The following is a 26,054-nucleotide window of genomic DNA, read 5'->3' as shown; positions in this document are numbered from 1 at the left end:
TCCTTGAAAGTCCCGTGCCACAACTGAGTCACATGCCCATCCCGAAACCCATCAAACTTCCATGGCTGAGGGATTACAGAAAATGTTGCCCCTGCCCGAACTCAGAACACAGTGTCCACTGGTGGACAGTTTCAAAGTTAATTTTATAAATACATAAGGACTCATAATAGCCAAGCACTGAAAACGACCTAAATTTCCTTCAGTAGGTGAATGTTTAAACCGTGGTCCAGCCGTACCGTGGAGGACTACGCGGCAATCAAAAGGAACAAATTATGGCTGCATTCACCGACCTGGGGGGATCTCAAGGGGGTAACGCTGAGTGGAAAAAGCCGACCTCAAAAAGTTACATGTTGTATGCTTCCATTTATATAACATCCTTGGAATTATAGAGATGAAGAACATTGCCAGGGTGAGGGGGTTTGGGTGGGGGGACTACACTGCAGTAGCTTGAGGGAGCTTCTGGGGACGGAACAGTTCTGGCTCTCCATTGAGGTGTTGGTCACACACACACACACACACACACACACGTGTAACATGGAATCTGAGTGAGCTCTGCGCATTGCTTCAGTGGCAGCTCCCCGGCTGTGCCGCTGTGGGGCAGTTATGCAAGGTGTTCCCACTGGAGAAGGCCTGGGGAAGGACACGCAGATCCCCCTGTAAGTTTTTTTTTTTTTTTGCAATTTCCTGTGACTCCATAATTATTTCAAAATAAAGATTTCACCCCAAATAATACATCAATAAAATAAATACAGAGATAGGGGGGGAAGGGCCTCAAAAACCCCGTGCAGCACAGAAACGGTTAAACTCCCCAGATTCCCAGACTAGGTGAGAGGGTAAGGCTTGCATGCCTAAGCGAGCAGGAAGTAGAACTTTTTCCATGACTCAGCCTAATTTATCTTCCTAGCCCCTGTTCTGCCAGGTGGCGGAAATGTTCTCCTCCCTTTTGCTGGGGTTGCATCTAAATTCTGAAGCCTTATGTCCTGCCAAAGTCCCCGTAGGGGCACATCTGGTACAGATGCCACCCATCCAAGTCCCCAGACTGGCTGCTGGCTGTCGGCCCCTGCAAGTTCATGTTGAACTGTCCCTTCCCCCGACTCCCACAACATGCTGAGCCCAAGGGAAACCTGGCAGAACAAGTCCCTATCTGGCATTCTCTGATTCACAGTCTACAGATTTGCTTTACCTGGTCCATTTAGGATTTTAAGAAATTAGTTGGCAATATTTGAAATGGGATTTTTTTTTTACATAACAATCTAGTTAGCTGGAGCAGATCGTTCTGGGCACACATCCCAGTGGGTCAGCAATCCGCTGAACCCGACTGGGTGGTGGCCTTCCCTTTAGACCAAGCATGCCCCCTTGTGGGTTTGCCATAGTCCTCGCCATTCCCTACTGTACATCTGGCCTGGATTCACTCATTTACAAAATCTACCTGGCCCTCACTCTTTCCTACTTCTGTGTCACTTCTGGGTCCCCAGGGACCATGTTCTGCCTGTCCCTTGCTAGGGTGCAGAAACCCACCTGCCTGGATGAGTTGCATAGCTGTTCATTACAGGATCGGAATGGCCCCACACAGGGAAAGGTCACCATGGGACACAGCCCAGGGTCCTCCTCCTTGGCTTCCCTGGCTTCCTTTCAGACTCTCCTTCCTCCTCCTGATCTGGGAACTCTATTTTGTCTTAAGAGGGAGGGAGCCTTGGTAGCCCTGCACCTGTACCATCCCCCCCCACCCCCTCCCGTCTACTCTCTTGTCTCTACACACATGGGGCCTTTCAGTTTCCTTTGGCTTTCAAAATCCAAAAGCCAGGACTGTTTGGTTCTATTTTTTGCTGTTCCATCCCTTTCTGCAGACATGTGACAACAGCTGTCTGAATCTCTCTACAGGCGACATGCTGTGCTGAGCTCTTTCCATGCAAATTGGAAATGAGGCTAAGAGAGAGGAAGTGTTTGTCCCAGGTCAACAGCTAGTGAGAGGCAGAGCTGGGACTAGACACAGATCCTACCCTATCAGCCACTCTGTTTTCACAAAGGTAAGGCTTTATTTCCTGCCACCTTTTCTGTTTCCTGGGCTCCCAGGTCCCCGGCAGGGGCCTGTCAGAATTCTTACCTGGATGAAAGTGAAAGTCCACTGGTCAAACTGTTCACAAGGCCCGCCTACTACCTGGCTGATTGGCAGGATGGCCGTGACTGACAGGTTGCTGATGCCTGACACTAACATTTTGACCCTTCGCCCTCACTTTAACCTCAGTGTGAGCAGTCAGGACAGCCAGTGCCTAGGGACTTCCTGCAGGAGAGCAGGGGTAAAAATGGAAGGACAAAACGAGAGGTTGAGTCAGAGGGTTGGCCAATCCAATTAAGGAGAAAGTAGAAGCTGGCTGTTGTCAATTTGCAAATCATCAGCTTGCCTTGCAAGCTGGGCAAAGCCATTTCTCCGAAAATCCAATTATAACTCAGAGCTCAGAGGATGGCCCTGGGGTTTCTGCTCAGCTCCCTGTCCTCCCCACCATCCCTTGGCTGTCTCATGTCCAAGGGCATTGCTAGCAATCCATGAGCTTCTGGTCACTGGGGCTCCGGGAGGGCTGTTCTGTCTCAGCACCTGGGCACCGGGCATTCCGTCCTCACCCTTGAAAAGGAGCCTCTGACACTCCATCAGTCCCTCCCTTTGCTGCCCCAGAGACTGGCCACAAAAACTCAGTGCAGCCTTGGGAAAAGACAGACCCACCCCATGCCCTTGGATTTCCTCAGGGGTGGCATTTGGACCTGGTCTGGACAGTGCCACTGAGCCCCCTGGCCAGAAAGGCGGAAGTGGTGTTTCTTAAAATTAGTGTGATTTAAAGTTTAACATTTTGTATTAATTGGGATTGTGATATTTTCCTGTTGGAAACGTAACCATTTCTTTCACTTACGTTGCCTTGTAGCTAACACGGGGCACCATTCACTTTATCAGAACTGTGCATACGTGAGGTGGTCTGGCTTGGTGCTTAGGCACGGGGCTCTGCTCCCAACAGGAATGAAACTGGTCTGGGTCACGGAGGGGGTGGGACGATGGAGTGACGCTGCTCTTGAGTCGGGTCACTGGTCTCAGCAGAATTATGACTTGAGAACCGAGGATAGAGTCGTGGCAGTTGAATGCGACTCTCCAGTGTCGCAGCGGGCACCAGGGAGTGAACCAAGGGTGAGCACTCCGTGGATTCACCCAGGGAGCCACAAAGGCCCATAGGAGCTGCCAGGCCTCATTCCCGCTCTGTCTCATTCGGGTTTATCGAGCATTGTAGGGGGAAGCTGGGCAAAGGACGGAGAAATGGGGCTCGCTCTGAGGCCTTGGCTCTTGGGAGGCAGGAAGGAGGTAGAGGGGTTGGGTATGAGGGTGATGGGGGAGCCAAGCAGCCTGGAGACAGAAGCAGCTGTGCCCTGCGTCCTCTCGGCTCCTGGGGACCCGGCTGCTCAGAAGGAGGAAACAGTGGCCAGAAGTGCTGAGTTCTGAGTTAGTGAGCTTGTGGGCTGTGGGGGGAGGTGGGAACTGCCACCCGACCCCGTGGAAATCCCCTGTTGGTGGGTTGTGTCCCGCTCCCTGTGCGGGAACCCTCCTCTGGTCCCAGGCCTTTTACTTATTTTCATTTTCACGGAGGTATAACTTATATTCAGTGAGGTACAAAGTTCTTTAGTAGACAGCTTGGTGAGTTTTTACCTATGTACATAACTGTAGCCACCTCCCAGATCAAAATCTAGGGCATTCCCAGGACCCAAGAAGGCTGCCTCAGGCCCTTTCCCCTGTCAAGACCCCCCTGAGTACCCTCAGTTCTAACCTTCACCCCCGTAAGTTGCTTTCGCCTATTTTTGAACTTCAAATAAACAGAATCATACAGTTCAGTAGGGCCCCCATCCTCAATTTTGCTTTCCACAGTTTCAGTTACGCGAGGAAACCTGTAATCTGAAAATACTAAGTGGAAAATTCCAGAAATAAACAACTCATACACTTTCAACTGCACATCATTCTGAGTAGCATGTGCCACTGTCTCACCCCGCGCTACCCATTTCATATGGTATTTTGAGCGACAAGAGAGACCACATTCATGCAAATTTCATTACAGCTGGTTGTTACAATTATTCTATTTCATTATGAGTTATTGTTGTCAATCTCTCACTGTGCCTAATTTAAAAGTTAACTTTATCTTAGGTATTTATATGCGTATAGGAAAAATGTAGCATGTATGGGGTTTGGTACTGTCCGTGGTTCCGGGCCTGCCCTTGGGGTCTTGGAGCATAATCCCACAGATAAAGGGGACTACCGTATGCCTTCTTTCGTGTCTGGCTTCTCCCACGTGGCACTGGGACCCACGCAGGGTTTTCGCTCTCCCGCGTTGCCGTATACCACTTCATCGTGTGGATATACCCTGAGTTATTTCTTCAGTGTCCTGTTGATGGACTTCCGGGTTTCCCAGGTTGGGACTACGGTGAACAAAGCCGCTATGAACATTTTGTTTGGCGCCTGGATTTTCGTGTGCTGTGGCTCTCGTCTCTGTCAGGCCTACACCCTAGGCCTTTCAGACGTTTTTTGTGAAAATGCTCCAAGATAAGGGGAAAAGGAACTAGAGCGCGGCAGGCCTGAGAGTGGGAGAAGCAGAAAGGGGAGAGAGAGCATCGCTGCCAGCATTTCCCGTCTCAAAAATGTCATCTGGCCTTTGATTTTCTGCCCTTGGAAGGAAGTTCTCCCCATCCTGGGGGTGCCGATTGAATGTGGGTAGACCTCAGAGACGGTCAAGATCAAGTGCATTCCTCCCGTTTGACAGATGGTGACAGTGGTGCCCAGAGAAGTGACTTGCCTGACGCCTCACAGCTGGAGAGCGTCCGGGCCAGGAACATGAAGAGTCCCGGCACCAGCAACCTGGTCCGCGAACCGGGCGGAGGAGTTCCAGTCACTGATCTTCGCCAGGGCTATCGGGTGACATGGAAGCTCTTGTCCCCAAAATTCAGAGACTTCTAGCAGTCATCTTACCATGCTTATTAGATGTCAGTTCCTCGATTTACTCTATTCAATTGTCGATAAACCCTCCTGATCACCTGCTATGTGCCAGGTACTGTCTTAGTCTCCGGGCATCCAGCAGGGGATAGAACCGACCAGCGTACCTGCCCTCACAGAACTTGTGTCCTCCCAGGGGCAAGGCCAATAAATGCGTAAATAAGTAAGGTGAAGTATGGGGTTAAAGGTAAGTACTATAGAACCAAACAAAGCAGGAAACAGGATGGGAAATGCTGGAGGCTTGGGGACAGAGAGAGCTGGATTTTTGCCAGAAAGATCGAAGAAGGTAGCATTCAGAAACCCTGAAGGAGGTGGGGGAGTGCCGTGACACGGGGTGGGTGCTGCGGGACCAGAAGAATGTTTTGGGCAGAAGCAACAGCAAGTGCAAAGGCCCTGAGGCAGGACCCTGCCTGGTGGGTCTGGGAACATTGAGAAGGACTGTTTGGCCGGAGTGAGTTGAGCAAATGGTGGGTGATGCGGTCAGAGAGGTGAGGGCAGAGGGTCTACAGGGCCGCACAGATCCCCACGAGGACTTTGGCCTTCACTCAGAGTGACGTGCGGAGACTGTGGAGCCTCTTTCAGAGTAGTGACATCCGACTGCATGCTTCTGAAGCCCACTCTGGCTGCTATGTAGGGAATAAAGGAGGGCAAAGACAGAAGAAGCAGGGAGACCATCGAAAGGACTGTGACGATAATGCAGTGGCAGATGATGGGTCTTGGCCCAGCAGGGACAGTGGAGGGAGACCTGTCCAGGTGACGTTTCAAAGGCAGGGCCGACAGGACTTCCTGGCAGGCTGGCATTGGTCTTAACGTAAGATCACCCTAAATGCAAGGCACATGGGCTTTGCAAAGAAGGTCACAGAGTTTCAGGCACCAGGGCTTCCTTGTTCTCCGAGATCATCTCTCCCTCAGGCTCTCTTCCCCACAGTCAGCCAGGGAAAGGCCTCATTGTCTTCCTCCCACGCAGGACCGCAGGACTGAGCCCTGGAACAAGTGAGTGCGTGCATGTGTGTGTGTTTGGGCAGGGGAGGTCGCTTTGATTCTGCCTCACCTGTCCCTTTATCTGCTCCTCCACTTCCTCTTTTCTGGGTGGGGGGGCGCATTTTAACAAAGTCTTACAAGCACCTGAATGATGGAACCTCCTGGGAGGTGTCCCTGGGTCCTTGAATGCGCTCCAGCCCCACCCGCCTTCCTCCTCCGGGCCCAGTCTGTTCTGCGTCTGGGCCTTAGTGCTTGCTGTCCAGCTCTGCTCTTGGACTGGCATTTCTGCCACCCCTTTCAGGCCTCAGTTCCTGAAAAATGTCATGTCCTCAGAGAGGCCTCCCCTGACCTCCCTGCTGGAAACCAGCCACCCCAGGTGCTCCCCGCTTTCTTCCGAGCATTTCCTACAGTGTGCGATGATTTACTTGTTTACTTGCTGGTTGCCTCTGACCTGCCGGCCACCTGAGGGCTGGGAGGATGAATATCTCAGGCGCTCTTCCACCACTCTGCAATAGGAACTTGATCCAAGGTCTCTTTTATGAGTCTCTGAATCTTTAAAATTGCCCTTGCCCCCCTGAGAAGGACCCCAGGTTAATGACCGGATAGGCTCATATTCCTGTGAAATCCCTGGTTCCTGTCTCCCTTGCTCCTTGTGTGGGCTGGAGAGTTATTTCTATAGACAGATAGGGTTTGTCTAACAGGAGGGCTGCCTGGGGGCGAGCATGTCATCCCGCCCTTATCTGCCCGACGGTATTACCAGTGACAATTGCACACTGAACACTCCCGGCCGTAACCCTTGAGTAAGCTTCACAGGAGCGGCCCATCCACGCCTCACCTGCCAGTTACATTCCAAGGGTTTCTTGATGCGGGCGCAACAGGAATCAAAATATTTTCTCTCAATGCAACGATGTTATTAAAACCAAGATGGTTTTCCAAGCTAGCCCACAGGAGCGTCTTGTTCTGTGCCTGCCCTGGCTCCCTGCCAAGGCCACCTCTCTGGCTGAGCAGGTTCAGGAGCTGAGGGTGGAAAGGAGTCAGGGAGCAGGCTGCTGAGGACGGGCGAGGACGGCCTGGAGGAGGGAATGTTCCCAGGGCTTCCCTGGGCCTCCTCCCCGGGGAGGGGGGACGGCCCTGGAGTCATTTTAGAACCTGCTGGCCACACTGGGCCACCGTGTTGAGATTGAGGGCGTCAGAAAGAACACAGGTTTAGGAGTCAGGTCAAACCAAGTCCGAGGCCGGCTTTTCCGCTTAACCCGCAATGTGAAACTTGCCTCGAAATGGAGGCCTTTTCATCCCCGCATTGGGGCTGAGCTGAGGATTGAGTGTGATTAACCTTGATCTTCCGCCTTGCCCGTGCTAGTTTCCTAGGGCTGCTGTAACAAATACCATGAACTTGGTGCCTTCAGCAATGCAAATGTGTTGCTTTATAGTTCTGTAGGTGAGAAGTCTGCCAGGGGCCTGGCTGGGCTAAAAATCAGGTTGTTGGCAGGGCTGAGTTCCCTCTGGGGCTCTGGGGAGAATCTGCGGGTTTCCATCTTCTTGCTGCCCACGGTGCCTACATGCCCGGGCTGGTGGCCCCTTCCTTCAGCTGCAAAGCCAGGAACGTGGTTGAGCCTTTGTTCACGTCACGTCACTCTGACCTCCTTCGGCAGTCACGCTTCTCTTCTCTCCCCTCTCCTCTTCTGCCTCTGTCTACTTTGAAGGCCCCCTTATGATTACTTTGGGCCCATCCTAAATCCTAAAATAGGATGATCTTCCTATTTTAATAAGATCAGCTGATTAGCAACCTTAATTTGCCTTTGCCATGTAGAGTGACATAGTCACAGGTTCTGGGGGTTAGGATGGGACATCTTTAGGGAGCCACTGATCAGCTCACCAGTGCTCTCACACACACCTGTCTTTATTTGCCCGGGGGTCTCCCCGCCTCCACACTCCACACCCGGCTGCCTGATTGTCCCTGGGGTGTCCTGACACCCACAGGGCGAGGCCCAGCTTGGCATGCCCAGGGGCCAGGAGGAAGAGTCATTTGTCCTGTAGGCACTATGAGGAGGACGCAGGTGGCTGGACAAGGTGAAGTTTATGGACATTCTTCAGATGCCCCGACTGTGTGTCTGACTCCCTCAGGGCCACCCACATGGTCCTGTGGGGCTGTTTTTATAGTCTTCTCTGCCCAGGAACAATGGCCCTTGAAAGTGTCCCACTGCTCCCCAGCTGCCTCACAGCAGATGGCAGGTGTGGGGCTCCTGGAGGCCACCTGCCTAGGACCTTTCAGAAGAAGGGAAACAGCTGGGGCTTCCTGTTGGAGCTGCATCAACGGAGGGAGGCCTCGTGGCTGGTGGGGCCCTCGTGGCTGGTGGGAGGACTCATTCTCAGCTCACTTCCTGCTGGGCAGCCTGTCACCCTCGAGCATGGTACTGGGCTCAGGATCCAGGTCTCCTGGCTGGGAGAGCATCTCAGGTATTCTGATTTGTTCTGAGTCCAGCTTACAAATTTTGCTTGTCCCAGTGAAGATGTGTTTTTTGCCTTCTGTGGGGGAAACAGATATTTTTTCGTCCATTAAGAAGCACTGTTTCCAGGTTGCAGGGAGGGGACAGGGATGGTAAGGGGCCTGCCCCTTGAAGCCCCACCTCTCCCGGAGGATCTCTGGGTGGTCTGGGCTGGTTTGCCTCTTGCTGAACTGAACTGGGCTGGGCTGGGGCTGAGAGGGATGTATCTCTCGCCATCTAGTGGAGAGTGGTGGAACTTCGAGCTGTGATGGACTGTCTACCCTGGAGTGGGTTATCCAAGGTCAAGGGTCCAAGCCCTGGCTGGGTCACAAAATCCCCCAAGGAGGTTTTAAAACATGCTCAAGCCCCCCTGCATACCTATTGCATCAGAACCTCTGAGGTCTGGGATCTGCATTTTAGCTTTGGAATGTAGATCTCCAGGCCTTACCTGCCAAATCTAAATTAGGTTTGGGAATCTGGGAATCTGAATTTTTTAAAAAAGATTTAATTAATTTATTTTTAGAGAGGGGAAGGGAGGGAGAAAGAGAGGGAGAGAAACATCAATGTGTGGCTGCCTCTTGTGCACCCCCTACTGGGGACCTGGCCACAACCCAGCCATATGCCCCGACTAGGAATTGAACTGGCGACTTTTTGGTTCAGAGGCTGGCACTCAGTCCACGGAGCCACCCCAGCTGCAGTGGAATCTGGATTCTTAACAAGACTTCTTCAGTAACTCCTACGGCTTGACTTGAACACCTCTGACTCAGCTGTCCGAGTTAAATGAGACAACTGTGGGATGTGGACTTCTTGTAAAAAACTGATGCTATAGTGGTCGTATTACTAGAAGCATAACACCCAGGTTAGGGAAGGATATAATATAGTGGTGGACATCTGGGTTCAAGTCCTACTTTTACTAATGCCAATTGTGTGGCCAATGTCTTAACTGCTTCCCCCTTCTGCAGACTCAAGGGGGTCGTGCAGAAAGCACGTCGTAGCACGGGGCCTGGCTGTTAGGAAGAAGGTCTTGTTCACCAGTTCAAGGTGACCTAATCCAGCAGTGGGAGTGTTGTGGACTGAATTGTTTCCCCTCAAAATTCACACATTGAAGTCCTAACCCCCAGTGCCTCAGAATGTCACTGCATGTGGTGACAGGGGCTTCAAACCTGAGTTAATACGAAGCTGTCGAGGTGGCCCTGGCCCAGTGTAACCATCTTTCTAAGAAGAGGTCAGGACATGGACACACACGGAGGGAGGTCAGAGGGGACACAGGGAGGAGACGGCCATCTACGAGCCGAGGAGAGAGACCTCAGAAGAAGCTGACTCTGCTGGCATCTTGATCTTGGACTTCTACCCTCCAGAACTGCGAAAAGTTAAATTTCTGTGGTTTAAGCCCCCCAGCACTTTGCAATGGCAGCCCCAGCAAAATAACACAGGGAAGGAATGGGGGGAAGGGAGTGCGTTAGGGTGTCACTCAGCCAAAAACCTCAGGAAGCAGGAGTGTACCAGCTTCAGGGACAGCTGCATCCAGGGCACATGTCATCCCTCCCTGCACCATTCTCCCATCTTGTTTTCTTCTCTGGTTGGCCCCATTCTCGGGGGTACCTCCTGGAGTAGGACCATGGCAGCCCTGCAACGCTGGGGCACATCTTATGGCTCGAGACCCAAAAGCAAGTGAGAGCTAACCTTTCTGAAAGGCCCAGGGAAAGATTCTGTTTCCCTGGATCTCAGTGCATGCAATCCCAGGGCCTGGGGACTGCAGGGCTGCGATTGGTCCAGACGGCATCATGTGACCTCCCTGAAGGTAGGGCTGGGGTGAGAGGGGTGGAGGCCATAGGGGCAGGATGATCATCAGACCCCCACCCCCAAGAAGGACAGGAAGTGGGGGCACAGCAGTTCCCCAAGGCCCGTGGAAGTTGGGAGGAATCCCTCAGCAGACATCTGAGGCCCAGAGAGGGATAGGCCACGCAGCCTGTGTCTGGGGCACAGCCAGGACGGCCAGCTCTGCCCGATCTCTGACCACGGTGAGAAAAGTGGGGAGTAAGGCGGCTGTCACCTCTGCTGCCCTCTGCTTGCTCAGGAATTGGCTGCGAGGCCTTGGGCAAGTGTCGGGAACTTCCTGCAAATTGCAGTTGATGGAGGCATGGTGTGGGGTTGGCTGTCGGAAGTACTCACTCAACCAGGCCATTCCAGTCCCTGAGTGACCACCTTGTTATAAGTCCGGAGCCCGAGGAGCTGTGTTTCCCCTTTTACCTGTAATTTATAGAGCAATTTTCTGCCAGGTGGAGGGGGCGGATCCAGCCGGAGGGGGAGGTCCTTCCGCCCGGGACTATCTGGCTTCAGGAATTGTTCACTGTGAACAGCTGCGTGTGGCCAGCCCTCTGCCCACGCCGAGATCCCCTCTCCCACTCGCCAGCTTAGGACGCGGAGAATCTAGGCACCCTCTCTGTGCCTCAGTTTCCCCGTTTGTCAGACGAGAAAAACAATGCCTCCCTGAAAGAGCTCCGGGGGATGGAATGGGCAAAAACACGTATAGCTGGGATTCTCGAGGCGGGATGATTTTGCCTCCCCAGAGGGCGTTTGGCTTCACCCAGAGGGATGAAGTGGCCCCTGGTGAGGGGCGGTCAGGGACGCTGCTAAATGTCCTGCAATGCACAGGACACCGCTGTCCCCCAGCACCGTCTGTCTAGAATGTCAGTAGTGCCCGGGTGAGGCACCCTGCCTGTGTGGGACAGGGCAGCGTCCAGTCTGTGTTAGCTGTTATTAAACCCGATCGCTGGGTCAGAAGTCCCTGAATTCTCAGATCTGTTGCTGGTGCGCCTGTGAGCTGCTGGGTGCGTGGACCAAGTTTCTTTCCCTCTCCGAGTAGCAGGGGCTGCTGACCCTGGGGTCCCGCTGCCCTGCCCCACCTGCTAGGGAGGGGAAGAAGCCATCAGCAAAGAGGAAAGCTCTCTGGCCACATGAAAGGATCCCACACTGTCCCCTAAGAGCCATAGGACACTCTTCTCTCAGTGTGTTGTCCCTTCAGGGCTTGTGGCCTGGTGCTGACCCCACCTGGCTCAAGCCAATGAGGTTCCGCCCTAAGACTTTGCTAGAGCTACCAGGCAGAGGCCTTGTCCTGTGCAGGGCTGCTGAGCTGGGAGGTCATGTGTCTGTTGGTCATTTTGCCGACAGACGGGGCCACCTATCTGGGAATGAATTTGATGGAGAGGAAAGCAAAGCCAAGAGATAAGGAGAGATGAAGACCCTGAAAAGAGCATTTCACACCTAATGCAGCCTTGTCCAACCCAGCCGTGGTCCTGGGCTGTTCTTCATGTCAGCCAGTAAACCCTTTTATTTTTAAACCAGTGTTTGAGTTGGGTTTCTGTCACTTGTCACTGGCTAATATAGACATCCTACTTGTTCTGTCCTAGAGGGTTTTTTTTTTTTTTTTTTTTTTTTCCAGTTGGAAAAGTTTCCCAGCAGGAGAGAGCACACCTGGGCTCCATTTTTGAGCAATGCCATCTGGTAAGGGAAGTCCTAGGCTGGAGGGTAGGGGAGGGTGGTATCACCAATATTACAGTGGGAGGTGCAGGGGGTGGGGAGGGACCAGCCTGAAATTTGGGGGCAGGTGACTGTGTTCGCGTTTCTTCCTGGTGATTTCTTAGCTTCATAGAGCTGGGCAGGCCTCTCAGCCTTTCCAACCTCAGTTTCCTCATCTGTGCAATGGGTTCATAACCTCCTCAAAGAGGCTGTGGGGAAAATTAAATGAGAACACACACAGAGAAAGGCCACTTCGTCAGCAATAAGTGCTGTGCAGTAGTATTTATTGTTACAGTGTTAAAATTCACTCTTGGGAAGACATTCGGGGCCACGACCGGCAACCAGCGGCCAGGAACATCAGCTGTGTTCGTGGACCACTCGCCTCCTTGGCAGCCACCAACCCCCTCGCGTGGCAGGGCCTGGGACATTCTCCCCACCAGCCAACCATCGGCAGCAGTGTTAGATTCAGAGGGTGCTGCTTCCCACCCTCTGTTTTTTCCCCACAGGGGTTTTTTCCTGCCACGAAACTGCCAGGAGCCTGTTGGAGCCTCGGAGAGTAGCACAGAGGTGGTAGCACCCCGAACACACAGGTGTTGATGAGCAGGGAGGGGCTGGCCTTGGAGAAACCGAGGGGCTGGGTGCCCCTGCAGTAAGCCTAAAGTCCCATCTCACCCAAGTCATCCCATGCTGCCAGACCCAGCCCTGATCAATGACCTCAAGGTTCAGGGTCATTATTCCGAGGCCCCTCCCCCTCATGTAGTCCCATCAGGTTGGCCGTGGCCTCTCCCCGCCTCCTGCAGCCTGGGTGGGCCGACTGCGATGCTGACAGATTCCTGGGGGAAGGCTCTGCTCAGCCAAGCACAAAGGGGTCTCTCAGAGGCAACTGGGGTCAGAGAGTGAGTCTGCCAGGCAGGTGCCTTCCAATGGCTCCGCCTACCCTGGTTCTCCCCTCCCTCTGACCCCTAGTTCCCCTTCTCAAGGGGCAGCCCCTGCAGGCCCGGGCGACACCACCTTTCAGAGGAGCACTCTGTATTGTTCCCGGGTCCAGCTGCCACGTCCCCCGTAAGGACCAAGACCACGACTGGGGCTGTTTGGACAGGACGTGGCAGGCCAGCGTTCTGCAGGGGCCCTCAGCCGGCCTTTGCCAGTGAGCCACCAGAGCTTTCTGCACCCTGCTCTTCCACCCACCCTCAAAGCAGCTTTGCCATTTAGGGTTTTTCCAGCAGACAAAGCCCCCCTGATGTGACTGTGTGGAGTTTGTTTATTCATCAGCCAACCTGTTCTCATGTTGAAAAGCCAGCTTCCAACGCTCCCCTGGCTGTCAGGGGTAGGAGCCTGGAGGGCTGTGGGAGGGAATGTGTGGTCACTGCATCATTCGGACCAGAAGGTGCCTTTCAGGTTGCTCGTGTTGCCCCAGGCCATCTAGCCCAATGCCATCCCTGCCAGTGACCCCCAATTGTCTGCTTGCTCATCTTGTCCTCGAAGGGATGGAGTCAGGGAACAATGAAAGCTTTATTTCTGACAAGTCGGGTGAATGTTAGTTTCAAATAACCAGGCCTGCATTCAGCCACCCCCTGAGGGAATAACTGCCCTCCTGGTTTGCTGCCCCCAGGAGGCAGGTCCTGGGGGGCTGGGTCACCCAGCCTGGGTGGTGGCTCAGGAACGACCTGGGGTAGCAGCCTAGCTAGAGGTTTTGCTCTCCTTCCGGGCGGTGGGCTCTGTGGCTTCAGGCCCCGCGTGTGTGGATGAATGTCATACAGGTCCGGGGGTTTGGAACCTCCGCAAAGCCAAGGCAGGTACCAGAGCTTCAGCCCTCAGTCCCTGGAGTCAGAAATGTGTCCCTAGGAGGCCAAACATTCAGACGAGAGGGCCATCTACCTGCCCGCCCACTGGGCATTTGGTTCCCGCGGTAAGAAAGGCTGTGCTTCTGTGAAGGGGAGAGAGAACGCTGTGGAATCGGCCTTGGGGAGGACGGCTCCTCGGGAGGCAGGCGCTGGGCTGAGGAGCTCCCAGAGGCTGACGCCCGCTGCAGGTGCTGGAAATTCAAACCGCTCCTTGACTCTCCCTGCGAGTGGCTTCAGTGGAAGTGGAGTTCGCAGTTCCAATGGATGATTCGCTTTGATAACTGAAGGGTAAGCAGAACCCCAGTGCACGCGGCCTTCCCACATCATCGCTCAGCGTTGAGGTCCAGGAATTCAGTCAAGCCCGAGCGCTCGAACCCAACTGGTGTCCAGGGGCTGAGCGCATGGGGTTTTTCCCTCTTTGTGTGGCCGAGCCCTTTGCGGGGCTCTAGAGAATCGAAACGTTAAACATTCCTTGTCCTCTTTTTCCCCATGGCTTCAAACATGACCGAGTTAGGGAGAAGCAGCTCCTTGTCAGCTCTGCGTCGTAAATGAGAAATGAGACAGCCCCCCACCCCCAACTTCCCACCCGTGTCCTGAGAGGTTACAAAGTGTGTTACAGACATTAGCAAGGGTTAATCCTCACACCATCCCTGGGAGGGAACCAGAAGTATAGTAGATGAAGAGGTCGAGGCACAGAGAGGTGAGGCCACTGGGGAGAAGCTGCGAGGCAAAACAGTGGCACAGACAAGCGAAGGGCTGGGCGTTCTCTCCACCGTCTTTACGACTGTGCTCTGCAAGGTTCATCTCAGTGAGGACACTGGGCGAGCACACCTCTTTCAGGTGGCAGACGTCCCAGCAAAGGTTTGCCGGGTTGATCGTGAGCGTTTCCCTGCCCCCAATCCCAGATCTATCGCCACATTTGGTGCAGTTGTCATGGACCCAACTCAGTCGTCCTTCATCCTGCCGTCACCATGCCCTTCACCCCGATGACAGGCTGCCTGCATCTCCTGCAGATGTCACCACTAAGCCCCACCCTGAATGGATCATTCTCCTGCCCCCACCCTGTGGAACTGCCCCGGGGAGGATGGGGCAAATAGCTCTTTGACATGTCCACCCCACGTGACACGGGGTTTTTAGGGTAGAGGAAATGACTTCCCTGTTTCGCTTTCTCCCAAGAGGGATTTGGTGACCTGAAAAAGAACCCAGGCTCTCAGTCATGGGGACAAGGATGCTGGCGAGGGGACCTCTCTCTGCGTGACGTCTCAGCCAGAGGCAGCATTTCCTGTCACCTCGCTGCCTGGGCCACGTGTGGACTGGTCAACCTCAGGCTATGTCTGCTCCGACCACGGTCACTCCTGGGCTCTGCGTGCCTGGCTGGAGTCCCACCTGCTCCCCTGGAAGGGCGTTCAGGGGCATCACAGGCCTCTTTCCACCTTGGCAGCTCGGTTCAGGGTTCCAGGACAATGCTGCCGGTCAGTCACTCTGAGGGACGCCTGGATTACGGAGGGGCTGGGCACGGCGACAAGCCCTCGTGGCCAGCACCCTCCCGTGGAGCGGGAGGTCCATAGCAGGGGTCTCCTTGTTCCTTGTGCTCCTATCTGAAGTTGCAGCAGCGTGCTGGGATTTTTCCGGGACCAGAGGAGCGTGCTCAGCCTGAGGTCACTATGTACAGTGGCTGCGCAGCTACTCTTCCTGCAGGCGAAACCCCGTGTTGGGTCCGGCGGGGCATCAGCCCTTACACGTTGGTGACCTCCAGGCCATTGTAGCCTTCCAGGCGGCCCTGCTCCGGCCTGCCCTGAAGGTCATCGTCTCCGCACTCCTCGTTTTGAAGAGAACCGTAGTCCTCGTGGAAATCGGGCTCCTTGCTGCTGAAGCCCCTTCCTATCTTCCCCAGGGGCAGCTGAGAAGAGAAGAATGAGACCAAAGGCGGGGGTGTGGGGGACAAAGAATTGCCTTTTTGGGTCTGGGAAATGGGGGGGCCTCCAATCCTAACTGCTGTGTGACCTTGAGTAACTCATCTAACCTCTCTGTGCTTTTTCTGTTCATAATAATACTCTACTGTGAGTTAACATCAGGAGAGAGCTTCGTGCTCTCCCTGCTCACCTGCTGGTCAGCAAGGCTGAGGACAGATACAGTCTTTCTGACTGCCCAACAGTCTGCCACCTCCCTCCTCGGTGGGAGAGCGCTGAGAACAGGTGTGACAGAGCCGAGCTGGAGCACGGTTGGGGGAAACCCTCTAGTACTGCCTGGTGTGGCAGGAAGGGGCTGGGTTTTAGAGGCTCCCACACCTGGGCTCAGATCCCTGCTCTGCTGCATCCCCGCTGTGTGACCTTGGACAAGTCACTGGCCCTCTCTGAACCTCGGTATTCTCAGCTACAAAATAGGAATAATAATTCCTATCTTTTCATTATCCCCCCTCCCCAACATGAGCATCTTAGGTATTTTTTCCCTCATTACACTCCCGCCACGAACTGACACCACAGATACACCGAGCTCCTGTTTACGGGCCGGATGTGTATCTCTGCTAGTTATGTAAAAGAGTACGTTTATTTCTGCCTCCCTCAGACCCATTTTCCACCCTTTTGAGGGTGTTGCCCTTAGTGACAATGCTCATTCTGGGTGGAGAGCGCCTGAAGAGGAAGGTGGTAACTTATTCGTGCTTATACCCCGTGCTTAGGGTGGTGCCTGGAACGCTGTCAGGGATCCCCAAAGGTCCGCTGAAGCAACGGGAGGATTTTGGGGTTATCTGCTCCTGCCATCTGTGTCTACGCACTTCCATTCTGCGCCCCAGGTCAGCCTGAGTCCCCGCCATCATGGGAACTGGGCACGTTCCCTCCCCTCAGCGAGTCCTCTGCTGCTATTGGTTGGGTCACTGGAGTTTAATCTAAGTCAATGGTTCTCAGAGCCTGGGGTGCTTAGGAGCCCTCCAGGCTGCTTGCATGCAGGGTCCCCCCACCTGGTGGCCCTTTGCATCCGGAGTCCGGATGGGCGCCAGAATCTGTGTGATGAGCACCCGCCCAGGCGGCGCAGCTGCAGGCAGGGAGCTGCCCTTTGAGCCACTACCCTGAGCCTTGTGGGGCTTCAGCATCACATGAATACCTTGAAGGCGACTTCTCTGAGCTGTACCTGTGTCCTGGCCCAGCGGCACCCTCCACAGGCCAACACAGGAGCCGGGGAAGGGCAGGCGGACCCAGAGGTCCCTCCCTAGGCTGCAGGACTCACAGGTGAACACATGGAGTGACTTACCCGGCCAGCCTTGTGCTTGAGGCCGCTGCTGTTCTCCTCCCTCCCTGCCCGGGTGACGCTGGAGGCCCTCCCGGGGGGTGTGCCGAAGCGCTCTGCCTCCCGGATGCCCGTGGAGCTGGGGGAAGACCCATTTCCAGTGAGTGGGGGATCCACTCAGCCACTGCCTCACAGAGACGTGCACACTCATGTCAGTGGCCGGCTCAGCCCTGGGGCGGGGTGCCCCTGGGCCGTGTGCTCTGTAAGGGGGTGATCACAGCACTTCTCTGCCGTGGTGGGGATTAAATGAGCTGATAATGCAAAGGTCCGAGAAGGGGCTGGCACACCATGAATAACTGCTATGATTATATCTCACTGAGACCAGCACAGGCCGTGGGGGGCACAGACCTGGTCTGAGTCCCCTAGCCACGCCCTTGTGCCAGCTGGTGACCTTGCTGGGCCTCAGTTTCCTCATCTGTACAATGGAGACTCACATGCGCCTCCGGTCATAACAAGCTTTGTACCCAGAACAGAAGGTGGCTGCCTCTGTGGTGTAGATGGAGGACGGGGACGGCCCTGCCACCACAATGCCACAGTCTCTCCCCTTGTGTCTCCCACAGCAGCTGAACCCCCGCCTTGTCACTCCTTTGGATGAAAACCCGTGAACATACAAAGGCTTCAGGGAATAAACCCAGCACAGGACGAAGGTTTTTGGAGCCTTGGCATGGCTTATTGAAAATTTCTAGTCACTTGGTCAGACCTTGAAGGAACGGGAGGGTGGAAGGGTCAGTTCTGATGACGGAAGGTTCTGGAGAACAGGGCATCCCAGTGGGATTTCCTGAGTCATCTGACACCCTAGAAAGGCTTCGTGGGGCAGGATGGAAGGTCTTCTGCGGGGTGGGCTGGCCTGCGGGCTGAGTCTCACCCAATCAAACCAGGATTTACCAGCTAGGACGGAAGGAAAGGGTATTCACTGGCTGCCTGCTGTGAGCCGGGCCTGCTGCTGCCCCTGGGTCCCGCACCCATGGGAGCTCCTTGAGCCCCCTCGGAAGCCCTGATAGGGAGCAGTGGTTACTCCCATTTCAGGTCGGGGAGCCGAGGGTGAGTTTCCTGCTGCAATAAAATCACACAGGTGGTGGTGGTGGAGCCATCATCCTGCCCCCCAGGCCCTGCCCCACCCCTCAGTCACACAGACCACGCCTCCAGGTGCCGAACCTGCCCCCCAGTGATGGTTTCAGGGCTCACGCTCAGTGAGCGTTTGGGGTGGGGTGGGTAGGGGATTATTAAAAACTACTTTCTCGTGGGTGCCTGAAAATCTCAAGGGCTCCCTTCCAGCCCTGCTCGAGTGACCTGCCGAGTGGCCCAAGAGTGTCCCCCTTGCCTGTCGCTTGGGCTTCTGGGACCCAGGCTGGGGAAGCCTGGCGGCCAAGGAGGTGGAAATGGGGCCAGGCCTCTGGTTCTGTGCACCTGGGAGTCAAGTTTCTGAGTTCCCAGGGGAATCGCTGGTTTCCCCTGAAATGCTAAGGAGGACCCAGAGCAAACATGCAAAGGGGAGCCCTGTGGACCAGCGCAAGAGGACATTGCTTCACCGACAGACCAGTCTTTGCACGAGGCCCGGGGATATGAACTATCCGTTGTTGTGGGGCATCTATGTGCCAGGCACGCTGCATGCCATTGGCCTCCGTGAACTTCTGTTACAGGGCCTCGGGGGTCACATCTAGTGGGGAGCAGAGCCAGGTACGCATCGGCCCCTCTCGGAGCTCCCACGTGGTGGGAGGTGCCAGCACTCGGGTGACCCCTGTGCCGTCTTGAGCAAGTCATAGCCTGTCTCTGAAGCCTCAGTTTTCTTATCCATAAAATGGGCGATGACCCCTTCTCACTTGGCTTCTCTCACGGGATGAGGATTGAATGAATTGAGGGATGGGACGGCACTTTGTAGGTGATAATGTGAGAAATAAGCACGTCACAGTCCCCCCAGCCTGGGATCGGTCTGGCTTAGCGTCCTGGGTTAGCTCCGATCTCTGTTCGAGCACATAGCAAGTGCTCAATAAACGGTCATTGGACCCTAACTACAGCCATCTGAAGGGGCCAGTCCACTGGGAGGAGCCTTGTTTATCTGTCCAGGGGTTCATCCTCTGGTCGCTTTTCAGATGAGGAGAGGGTGGCGGGTGGGCTGACATAGTCTATTCACCTGGGCCATAGAACACCATTCGTATGCCCATCCCTTTCTCCAGACCTTTGTTCCCACAATTGTCCCTGCCTAGAGTGGCCACCTTGACAATTGGCACTCACCACTTAGGCTGGTGCCAATTGTCCCCAGCTCAAAGCCACCCTCAGGTGGCCTTTGCTTCCAACTTGACTCTGGACCTGACCATCCCCCTCCCTTGTTCTGGTCTACGACCTTTGGGCTAAAGCACCTCTCTTCTCTGGACCTCAGTTTCCTGCGCAGTGGGCGGAGACCGACCACTGTTTGGTGAGGGACACGTGGGGCCCAGTGAGCCAGGGGCCAGGCCGGGAAGTCAGGGCCACCCTGCTCCGGAGCCTAGGCACGGTAGCCAGCAGCCCACACGCACCTGGCCGGGGGGAAGATGGCGCTCATCTCCTCTGCCAGGTGTCTGCGGAGGATGTGCTTCCCGCTGGGGATGCCCAGGGCGGTGGCCATGGCCTCGGCGTTGAACGTGGGCTCCAGCACCAGCACGGCGCCGTGGACCCCGCTGTTGGTCAGGTTGTCTGCATACTCCTGAGGGTGAGGATGAGGTTGGTGAGCCTGAGGGGGCCACCCTGCTGGCGAACCTGAGGGGCAGCCCTACTGACCTGTGGGGGCAGCTTGCCAGCCTGAGGGGGCTCAGCTCCAGGTGGGGATATATCCCCACCAGCAAGGGCTTGACCCCTTGGGGACCAGTCCTTTAATACTGAGGGGGAACCCCAGACTCACTCTTTGAGGGCCTTGAGGGTGGCGACCAAGACTATTTTGTCACTGACCGATGCCAGACCTTGGCGGGCAGCCCATAAATACTTGAGTGGGAAGGTGGGCCTGATTCGACCCCACACTTGCTGGGGAGAGTGAGGATGGCTCAGCATCGCCACCCCCACTGTGAGGAAAACATCAGTATTGGGGGTCCTGTTGCGGGGGAGGGGTGAGTAGTTCGCTCCTCTCGGGTGACAGGGGGCAGATTGTTCTTGCCAGCCAGGTAACGATGCCCCAGCAGGAAGCTGACCTGGTGGGACTTCTCGGATATGGGACGTGCATGGGACTGGCACCTGCCTGAGAGTCACCCCCACCCCGCCAGCCCCCTCACCTTAAGGTCGATATCTCGCACCCACTTGAGCACCCGCTGGTTGGTCCAGACCACGGGGTCTATGTTCTGTGTCTCGCAGCGGGCCCGGCGCTCCTGGAGGGCCTGGTGGGGACGGAGGCAGTGGGTTAGTCTGGGGGACGAGGGGGCACGCTGAGGTCACATGGGGAGTGAGGGTCCGTAGTGCTCACAGGGGCCTCGGCCTGCCTGTGGGGGTAAGTAGTGAGAACTTGAGGGAGGAGGCTCCCCGTTTCCCTTGGATTGAGCATGGTCCTGGCCCATGTATACGCAGTCGCTGGAAGGAGAGATGGAGAAAGGAAGAAATGGGTGCAAGCCTGGATGATGGACAGCTAGATGGATGCATTCACGCATGCGTGCGTGGGTGGGTGGATGAATGGATGCACCGGTGCTTGGATGGATAGATGGACAGATACGTGGGTGGATGAGAAGATGGTTGGATGGACAGTGAATGCCAGACGGGTAAGCAAGGCTGTGGAAGGTGCTTGTACCCCACACCCTGGTTCTCACCTCTCTGCTGAAGTTCACTTGGTACAGCAGCTCGATCCCCAGCAGGATGCTGACCTGGTGGAACTTCTTGGACACGTTCAGGTGCTTCTCCAGGTCCCGCTTCATCAGGGAGTTCAGCATCCGCCCATCGACCAGGTGATTTTGGAAGGCCTGGGAGTACTGGGATAGGCCGATGTCATTCAGCCAGGCCTTGGCCACCCAGTGATGGTCCAGGTCGGCGGCTTTGGATAGGCTGGTGAAGAGAGACATAGCCAGAGAGAGGGGTGGGTGGGGAAAGGTAGAAATAGAGGGACAGGTGGAAATGGTGCAGAGATAAGCAGAGATGAAGACAGAAGGGGGAAGCAGTGGTGGGGAGGCAGGGAACCAAGAAAATCAGAGAGGTAGACAGGAACAGGCGTGGAATGGAGAGATAGGAAGAAAGAGAGGGAGCAGCGAGGGGGTGAGGCGGGGGAGGGAAGAGAGAAGAGAGAAAGAGAAAGCCAGAGAGAGGAAGGAGAAAGGCAGAGGCAGAGGTGGAGAGTGTGGGTATGTATGTTTGTGTGTGAGACAGGGAGGAAGAGCCCCAGAGAACAAAGAGACCCACAGAGAGACAGAGGGGATGGGAAAAGAGAAAAGACCACATTCAGACACACTGATGGTGACGAGGGACCGTGATAGAGCAGCAGGGGCACATGCAGCAGGAAGCAGCCCCCGGGGCTCCACAGAACCCCGAGGCCCACAAAGCCTTGGCCTGGCCCATGCATGTATGTGTCCTTGGACTTCAGCCAGAGCCACACAGTGGCACGCCCTGGAATCAGAATTAAAATGTACATTTTGTCTGTTCTAAGTCCACTCTCCTCCCGGCCACACCTCAGATTTCTTTGAATCCCACACAGAACTTATCTGATTGCCATGCACATAGTAGGTGCGCCACAAATACTTCTCAAAGACATACAAGAGTGGATGCGCCTGGCGGGGGTAGTCCAGTTGACTGTCATTCCCGTGCTCACCACACAGTGGCAGCCTTGCAGAAGGAATAAGGACAGCATCTCCCACCCCCACTGCGAGGACTTGGAGAAATGACCAGAGGGGCTACCAGGTAGGGGAGCAGCGTCATTGTCTAAGTGGGAGTCACAGGGGACCATGAAGCAATCAGAATGTGAAAGCAAGAAAGTAAAACAATGGCCTGACAGAGTGGCACACCCTCCTTCCCAGGCCTGGAATCGGGACCAGCTTCCTTCCCTTGCCCCCAGGTAGAAGGAACACCCCCTCACCCCTTCCCAGCTGGTGGACACTGGGAGAAGGGTGAGAGGCTTGTCCCTGTTCACCCTTCTTCAGGGGCCGCCCTACCATCCACCCAAGCTGAAGGCTGGATTTTTCAACTCCACCTTCGTCCCTCTGCACTGCCCCCTCCAGGTACCACCTTCTCTCCCCTGGGCTTTGCCCACTAACCTGTGCCCTCTCCAGTCCTTTCCCCAGGACGGAGCTAGCAGATCAGGCCACCCTCCTGCTGTCAGACCTAACTGGTTCTTCTCTGTCCTTCGTTCACTCCAAGAATACACATTGAGCACCTACAGAGCGCTGTGCCCGGGTGGATGCTGCCCTGTCTCGAACACTAGGTCCCCCGTGGCCCCTCCCCTCCTTTCTCCCCGCTCACGCTCTCCATCTCTGGGGGACATCCATTCCCCGAGCTGTGGACTACATCTGCAAACGGAAGTCCTAAATTCATATCCCGCCTCCCTTCTGAGTCCCAGGTTCTGACTAACAGCCCTCTCGACCGCTCCTGGCTGTCGCAGCCACATTTGATGGGCTCCAGTCGAAATGCTCTGTCCCCTTGCCCAGCTCTTCCCTACCCTCTGTGGTTATCCAGCTCCCTGTCCTCATTTGCCCCGCCTCTTCCCTCTCCCACCCCGTCCATCTGTCAGGTCAGTGTGTCTGTCCTTTTCTCTCTTTTTCTGGGTTCAAGCCCCAACCACCTCTGGCATGGATTTCTGCACCTGCCTCCTGACTGTGCCCACCCCCTTGCCCCTCCTGATGCACATTCCCCATGGCTGCCAGATGGACTTGTAAAGACATCGATTAGGTCCTGTCTCTCCTCTAAGGAGCAGAGCTTAAAATGCTCCTGTGGAGGAACCTCAAATGCACATCACTAAGTGAGAGAAGCCACTCTGAAAAGACGACATACTGTAGGATTCCAAATACATGACATTCTGGAAAACGCAAAACTTGGAGACGGTGAAAAAATGAGTGGTTGCCGGGGGTGAGGAGAGAGGGAGGGACGGACAGGCAGAGCAGTGGGGGAGTCTCAAGGCGCTGAAACTGCTCTGCGTGGTACTGTAGTGGTGGATGAACACTGCCGTGGGTCTGTCCGAGCCCGCAGAACGCACAGCACCAATGCCAGAGCAAGCCCTCATGCCAGCTATGGACTCCGGTGGTGATGATGATGTGTCAGCGCAGGTTCCGTGGTAACAAATGTCCCATCTAGTGGGGGATGGGAAAGCTGTGCATGTGGAGAAGCAGGGGGTTCATGGGAAATCTCTGTACCTTTACTCCAATGTTGCTCTGGATCTAAAATTTCTGTAAAATAATAAGTCTTACAAACACGAGGGTGGAAACAAGGACTTTTTTTTTTGAAACCAGCAAAATTGAAAGAATTCATCCTCAGAGGAATGGACTCCAAGAAAGGTTAAAGGAATTTCTTTAAGAGGAAAGAAAATAATACACCTGTGGCAATTTGGACTCACCAAAGAATCAAAAGAACTCCTAATACTGAGCAACAGAAAGATGACCCCATTCAGAAACGGGCTCGTGGCTTCACCGGGCATTTCTCTGCAGGAGAGCAAGGCTACCCAAGAAGAAGCACACGATAGATGCTCCACGTCACAGATCGTCATGGGAACGCCAAATCAAAGCCCCAGTGAAGTGCCCCTCCCACCCATCAGGGTGGCTGCTATCAAAACCCCCACAAAACCGGAGTGTGGGGATGGGGGGAAGTCGGAGCCCTCCTGCGCTGTGGCGGGCAGGAAAAACGGTGCAGCTGCCGCGGAAAGTAGGGTCTTAAAGAGGGGTTTGCCCACCCGAGTTCCCAGCAGCACTACTCACAACAGCCACAAGGGGGAGGCCGCCCCGGGGTCCCTCAGCAGAGGAATGGATGAGCGGCAGGTGGTGAATGCGTACGAAGGAATATTATTCAGCCTTTTAAGAAAAAGGATACTCTGCAATGTGCTAAACATGAATTAATCTGGAGGACAACGTACAACGGAGTGTGTTATTCACAAGAATGACAACAACAGCACAGAGGCCGGAGAAGGAATCATTTAATGCCACAGACAGGGCTGTCTGATGTCGTTTGAAGAAGACGCTGGAACGCGCAGTGTGTGCATTGTAACCCTGGAGCGGCAACGGAAAATGAAACAAAGAAGTATCGTTCATACACCAGTAGTGGGAACATTGAACTCATAAAATATCAGTCAGTAAAAGAGGACAAAAGGACAGAGGGTAGATTTAAATACAGTGGAACCTTGGCTTTCAAACTTAATTTGTTCCAGAGGGCCGTTCGAGAAGCGATTTGTTTGAAAACCAAATCGTTTTTCCCCGGGTTTCAGCATGAAAGGGTTGTCGGGTCGAGAACGGAAGTTTTGCTCAACAACTGAGTCTTTTTTTCCGTGAACAACTTGGTTGAGAACCGAACTGTTCGAGGTGGGACTGTAAAATCAAACAAGAACACTCGACCGTGACTTCCTCTGCAGGAGTAAATTCGGAAGTCCTTGGAGGGGCCTGACAAGGTGTGCTCTCCCCTCCGGCGGTGGCCCCCTCCTGCCCTCACTGCCTCCCCCTGTACCCTTTCCTTCCAGCCCCACCAGGCTCACTCCTCAGCGCCCTTGCAGGTCCCATTCCCACCCTGCAGAGCCTGAACTGTCTGAAGCTGACCCCCAGCCGGAGCCTTCTGCCTCTGAGAGTTTCCTTCTAAGCAAGAGTCACACATGGAACTTGAAAATTAATGGATCCCAGTGCAGGGGTTGTTTCTCTGCGAGACAGCCAGCCTGGTGCCTGCCCAGAGCTGACACTTCATGGAAAGAATGACCGCAGAAAGAGGGCTGGGCTCCTGGCTTCCCCACCGCCTCCCACCCCTCAGTCACCCAGAACCACTGCAACTGCCCCCAGGGGCCAGGGCCTCCTTGTCTCCCGTCTGTAGGGCTGTTCTCCAGCCCACCGCACCTGAACCCCTACAGGACTGTGCTCAGACACCGCACTCTCTGGAGCCTTCACACCCCTGTGCTGCTAGGTCAGGACCCTGTCTGTGCCCAGAGCCTCTGAGGAGTCCCATCCCTATAGCTTGTCACCCCAGTTCACTGCTGCTCATCTGGAGGGCGGGACCAGGGATGGCATATCTATGAATGCCCAGGGGTCCTACCTGGGCCCCACCTGGCTCAGTTAATGCTCAACAGCTACCCATGCCTGGAAGACAGAGTGGGGCATTGGCTCCAGGGGATGCAGGCAGACCCCCTGCCGGCCCCTCCAGGGCTATCTCCAGCCTTGTCACTTCAGAGGGACCCTTCTCAGCCCCAGCCATCACTGTCCTCTGTCCCAGGCAGGAGTCGGAGCTCAGGGCCCTGTGAATCAGATGCCGCTGTGCTGGGACTCTGGCTGCTGGAGACCGGAGTCACCTCCTCTCCCGGGCCAAGGAGAGGTTTGCTCAGCACATTGGTGGTGCAGCAGGCCGTGGGCGGGGTGGGGGCCTCACCTACTCGGGAGAGGCCCACTTATAACAAGCAATGCCCATCCGCATGCCAACAATCAGTGCACTCCCGCCCTTCACCACGCTCTCTGTTCATCAGAGTTGTCCCTGGGGGGTGCCCCTTGGCGACACTTCCTCAGCTGCGGGTCTGGGCTGCTGTGCGCACCCAAGCTGAATAAAACGGCATGACCTTACAAGTCATTTAAGACATTTTATGAAATCTGACACTGCCCCCTCCCCAAACTGGGGCTGGATGAGACCCTGAAATCCGAGTTTGGGCACAGATGTCGATATCATCTGGGTCATTATTCAACACAGAAAACACGAGGCCGTGCTAGCTCTGAGACCTTGCACCTCTGTGCCTCAGTTTCCTCATCTGTAAAGTGGGGTCGATTGTGTTAGCCTCAGGGAAATGAGAAGAGAAGGCCCCCAGCGCAGGACCTG

General features: G+C 55.0%; 1 protein-coding gene and 1 long non-coding RNA gene across 5 annotated transcripts in view; one reads left to right on the top strand and one right to left on the bottom strand.

Annotated features, from left to right (window-relative positions):
• Positions 1–5,880: 5,880 nt before the first annotated feature.
• Positions 5,881–15,148, top strand: LOC123479115 (uncharacterized). The gene is made up of 4 exons (XR_006654625.2): positions 5,881–6,010; positions 11,927–11,988; positions 13,939–14,135; positions 15,024–15,148. It is a non-coding gene; the product is annotated as an uncharacterized lncRNA (long non-coding RNA).
• The window catches only part of KAZN (kazrin, periplakin interacting protein), a 386,173-nt gene continuing 374,188 nt past the window's right edge, over positions 14,070–26,054 (bottom strand). For all 4 annotated transcript variants that reach the window (XM_053920000.2, XM_053920001.2, XM_045190537.3 and 1 more), the window contains 5 exons: positions 20,894–21,125; positions 20,369–20,470; positions 19,643–19,809; positions 17,094–17,208; positions 14,070–15,747 (listed from right to left, as the gene is read on the bottom strand). In XM_053920000.2, the coding sequence (XP_053775975.1) occupies positions 15,583–15,747; positions 17,094–17,208; positions 19,643–19,809; positions 20,369–20,470; positions 20,894–21,125 (781 nt within the window). In that variant the 3' untranslated portion in view covers positions 14,070–15,582. The remainder of the gene's footprint in view (positions 15,748–17,093; positions 17,209–19,642; positions 19,810–20,368; positions 20,471–20,893; positions 21,126–26,054) is intronic.

This window comes from Desmodus rotundus, chromosome 3, assembly GCF_022682495.2.
Source record: "Desmodus rotundus isolate HL8 chromosome 3, HLdesRot8A.1, whole genome shotgun sequence".
Taxonomy (NCBI): domain Eukaryota; kingdom Metazoa; phylum Chordata; class Mammalia; order Chiroptera; family Phyllostomidae; genus Desmodus; species Desmodus rotundus.
Note: the sequence above shows the minus strand (reverse complement) of the source record. Positions and strands in the feature narration are given on the sequence as shown.